Raw genomic sequence first — 5,000 nt, forward strand, 5'->3', positions numbered from 1 at the left:
CCTTGGTTGTTGCTGTTGGGTTGAAATGAGGTGCCTTCCATACTGTTATTAACATTATCAACATTTCTATCATAATCATAATAATGAGCATAACCACTGCTAGCTCTTAATATTATTATCATAATCATCATTATTATCTTAATCATACTCATTACCATTACTGTTATCCTCATTATCGTTTTTGGGCTTGTCTTCTTACACGGTAAGATATTCGCCAAGACAGCTGGATACATCTTCATCCTTCCTTCTTCCTTCGCTTCAGCATGTCCTCCTTCTCGCCCTGACTTCCAGACCTCAGCGTAAACTTTGGTTATCAAAATCTTTTCATTTTCCCGATATTGATTTCCATTGTTTGTTTCTACAAATTTAGTGTATTATTTTCCTCACGAAATGCAAAACACTTTTCCCTTTACATTAACCTCGTTTGCATCAAAGTATGTGATTGCATTCACACCAATTATATATTTGCTTTTGTGCGAAGTGGTTTATCATATATATTTACGACATTACTAATGAAAATTTTTACCCGGTCTTTATAATCTCATTATCTGTCTTCTACAGGCTGTGGCTCTTATCAACTCTTATCAGCAGATTATCTGGATGGATGTAGCGACATTGTCTGCAGAGTTAGTCGTTTTTCATGTTCCAGAAAAGTGTCTCCATATTTAGAGGTGCGTGTTGTTTACTATCATCATTTAAACGACGTATATAGACAGTTAATTTGAGATGGAACGTTTTAAGCTCATGAAATTATAAGTAAAGCAGTTTCTTGGTGTGCTATTATAAAACTACTTCTTTCGAAAATACAAACGTACAGGTGACACGTAATTAAGTTTGGCTAGTTGCGGCCTACGGTTCTTGTGATGCTGATTTTACTTTGATTTTTTTTTTTTTAATCGCATCGATTGGAACATCCTCAAGGGCGGTTACAGGGCATATGTGATCAAGCAACGTGTGCCTGAAAAGACTGACCGGTAACGGACAGAAAAATGGTGTACTGATGTGTCTTGTAATTTCTCAGGAACATATACTATGCGGCGTAATTTTCCGTGAAGGTGAAGAGAGTGTATTTGACTTTTTGATTTTCTCTTCCGTCATATTTGAAGTATCTCTTGAAATTTAAGCATTTAGCAACTGTTTCTTGATGATGGCGATGTAGCTTAAATCATTCGGGGTCTAGAATGCGTTATAGGCCAGGGAAAAGATATATGAAGTCTCTGTAAATAAAAAATGTGACTTGTGAGGAGGATTGGATTCGGTTGTCGAGCTTTGACTCGAATTCATTTAGTGCATCTTAAACCTTTTCATGTACAGTAAATGTAGATATAGATTTAGAGAGATATGTAACGGGATTGGAAGCGTGGTAAAGATAGTTCTATCACGGCGAAGCTTTTGTATGAACTTGGTCTCTTATCAGTATTATCGCTAACAATGATTTATGCGAACAAAGGGGCTTGCAGTGAAATTCATCATCACTTTATGCTGACCAAACTACGAGTATACGGTACATCCTCCTTCTACCGCCTATTGTATCAAGTTAGACTGTGACTGCTGGCATGAACTGGTCTTGACATATGTGCTGACACACCGCAATGCGTCCGCCGCTGGCATCAGCCTCCGCCACCATATGACATCGAAAGAAGTCCGTCGCCGGACTCTCCCTAAGCGAGACCTGACTTTGGAGGGTCCGACATGAAGTCCCTGTGCCACGTTGACGCTTGGAAGACCGGACTTCTGTTCCTGCTGGCGTCCCACGCCGCCTCGCAGGACTCACGAAGATCTGCCTCAATCCTGCGAAATGACTTCGACCGGAAAGTGTGTGACTCGCCTTCTCCAACCTCTGCAGGTATTTATTAGTCTTATGTCTATTCAATCGCATCCATTTAACCCACTCGCTTTTTTATTCCCTTAATTCTCTTGATTTTTCGAGCGTACCCAACTCTCTTTTCTATCCACAACCCAATCTCTTCTTGGATAATTCAGTCCGAATCCTAAGCTCGAGCCCCTTTTTCCTCGTCTTCAGAGCCAGTCGAGGACGACCTTTCGTGCGTGTCGCTGAGCCGTCGCAAGTTGAAGTGTCAGTGGCAGACCGCGAACCAAAGAGACGCTAAGATGTACCTATATAATTACACACCCACGTGGAATCCTGAAGAGTGAGTTTTCAGTGAGTTTCCACACTCATTTACGCAGTGACAGAAAGAGAGAGAGAGAGAGAGAGAAAGAGAGAGAGAGTAGATGATACAGATTAAAGAGATAGACAAGTAGGAAAAATAAATAGATAGATTGATAGACATACACAGAGAGAGATTATCCATCCCCTGTTGCTCTTACAACCTACATTCACAGCAAAAATACCCGCAGGCCGTGCACATGCGTTGAGGACTGGTGTGCTTCTTGCCTCGGCCTTTGCTGCTTGTGGAAAGTCTCCCCTTACGACCCAACTGCCCCCGAGATCATGATAGTAACTGCAACGGCCACGCAAGTCTGCAACGTGACCTTCAACCACTCAATCATCGGTTTGTTCAATTCATGGATAATCTTAATTCATGAATAATCAGAAAAATAAGAGGAAAGTCATGGTTATAAAGATGGAAAAAAAAATAAATGTCACAAAATGAAGTCAATGGTATCTTAATATGAGAGGTGCTGATTAGTTGCCAGGTTATCAGCTCATCTATTTCCACATATTTTTCGTCATAAAATCTTATCAGTGTTTACTAAACGAAATATCACGTTTTTTAATTATGTTTACATATTGTTTTTCACAAGAAATATTACCTACAAAACCAGTGTAGAATTCTCAAAAATTCAGCTCTATATACGTAAAACTCATTCCTACAAAGTGTTTAAAATCAAATAGTAAAAACAAGTCAAAATTTATGGTTTTCTTGCCTGATCTCCCGCAGTTCGACCAGACCCGGCTGCCGACGTCAAGGTCAACCAGACGGGGTCGTATCGGGAGCTAGAGGTGAGCTGGGAAACGCCTCCGTTCCTCTTGGAGTTCCAGCCAGGCCTCTTCTACAGCGTGGGCTACAGGCCTAAAAATGTCAGCGCTTATGGGCTTCTCGAATGGCAGGTTAGTGCATAGCCTTCGTTTGAGGTCCCTGTCACAGGAATGTTTTCCGTGCGAAAAGGGACCAACAAAAACATCAATAATGACAGTGATAATGATGATAATGATAATGAGAGCGTCATCCGTTTTTTTAGTATCATTATTTTCATAAGCTTACAAACCGAACGCTTGGGGGAGAGGGTAAATCTCTGGCGTACGGATCAAATGAGAGATCCTGAGGCAAAGGTCATCATTTTGACCTCTTTGCTCTACACTGGAGGGGGGAGGGGGTCTTGGGAAGAGGAGTGCTTCTTGCGAACTTGGATGACTCCCAGCTGTGATAATGATAATCATTATTGAAGGTAATAGTAATGGCAATAATAGTATTAATGATAATGATGATGATAGCAATTGCAGTAATAGTAATGATGATAACTATGGTGATGATAGTGATATTGCTAATGATGGTAATGATAATAATAACCATAATTATAATGATTATGATAACTATAATCATGATAATGCTGATGATATTGATAATTATAATAATGATTATAACGATGATAATAATGCTAATAATAACAATAATTATAGTGATAGTAATAATGTTCATGATAAAGATCAAAACAAGTATAATAATGATAACAGTAAAAATGAAAATAGTGATGATGATCATTATCATAATAAAATGATAATAAAGATGATAATGATACTGATGATAAGAATTATAATACCTGAAATAATAAAAATCGTAATAATTGTGATGACAATAATAATAACAATAATAAAGTAATAATGATAATAAAGAAATAATGATGACAATGTCAATGGTAATGATAGTAATAATAATTATTATTATTATGATTATAATAGTAATGCTAAAAATAATGATGATAACAGTAATGATAATGATAAGTAGAAGAAGAAAAATTATATCAATAATAGTAATCATGATAAGATAATATTTGTTTTTATTATGATAATAATGATAATGATAACAATAATAATAAACAATGATGATAATGATAATGGCAATGATAATCATGATAATGATAACAACAACAACAATGATAATGATAGTAATAACGTTAATAATGATAATGACAGTAATCATAGCAACAGTCATATTGATAATAATAGTGACTATAACAATGTTAATGGAAATAATGATAATAATATTAATGTTATGATGATGATGATGATAATGATAATGATAACAATAATAATGATAATGATAATAGTAATGATAATAATAATAACAATGATAATAGTAATAATAACAATAATGATGGAAATAATAGTTACATTACTAATAACAACAATGACAACTGTAATAATAATAATAAAACTAATGATGACAATAATGATAATAATAGCAATGATAATAACAATGATCACAATAATAATGATGATGATAATAGTAATAATAACAACAATAATAACAGTAATACTACTAATAATAATGATAGTAATGATATTAACAATTGCAATAATAATGACAATATCAACAATAGTAATAATAATAATGATTATGATGATAATAATAATAGTGATGATGGTGATGATGATAATAATAATAATATTGATAATAATAAAAATAATGATAATAATAATAATAATGATAATAATAATAATAATAATGATAATAATAATAATGATGATAATAATGATAATAATAATAATAATAATAATAATAATAGTAATGATAGATAATAATGATAACGATAACAGCAGTGATAATAATAAAATAATTATGATAATAGTGATAGTAATAACAATAACAATAACAATAATGGTGATGATAATGATAACAATTATAATGATGATGATGATAGAAACAATAGTAATATTATTGAGATTAAAATAGTAGTGATGATTATAATAGTGGTAATGATGATGATGATGATAATAATAATAATAATAATAATAATAATAATAATAATAATAA

At 33.8% G+C, this 5,000-nt stretch overlaps 1 protein-coding gene across 6 annotated transcripts in view; it reads left to right on the plus strand.

The window, feature by feature from the left end:
* The first annotated feature begins 610 nt into the window (after window positions 1-610).
* LOC113821355 (interleukin-12 receptor subunit beta-1) overlaps window positions 611-5,000 on the plus strand; it is a 17,867-nt gene continuing 13,477 nt past the window's right edge. For 2 of the 6 annotated variants that reach the window (XM_070144261.1, XM_070144262.1), the window contains exons 1-4: window positions 1,558-1,846; window positions 2,024-2,153; window positions 2,347-2,516; window positions 2,907-3,076. In XM_070144261.1, the coding sequence (XP_070000362.1) occupies window positions 1,693-1,846; window positions 2,024-2,153; window positions 2,347-2,516; window positions 2,907-3,076 (624 nt within the window). In that variant the 5' untranslated portion in view covers window positions 1,558-1,692. Of the gene's footprint in view, window positions 672-1,021; window positions 1,847-2,023; window positions 2,165-2,346; window positions 2,517-2,906; window positions 3,077-5,000 lie in introns of those variants that run through there. The other 4 variants (XM_027373828.2, XM_027373827.2, XM_027373825.2 and 1 more) reach the window with 4 other exon arrangements.

Source organism: Penaeus vannamei, chromosome 31 (genome assembly GCF_042767895.1).
Source record: "Penaeus vannamei isolate JL-2024 chromosome 31, ASM4276789v1, whole genome shotgun sequence".
In the NCBI taxonomy this organism is placed as follows: domain Eukaryota; kingdom Metazoa; phylum Arthropoda; class Malacostraca; order Decapoda; family Penaeidae; genus Penaeus; species Penaeus vannamei.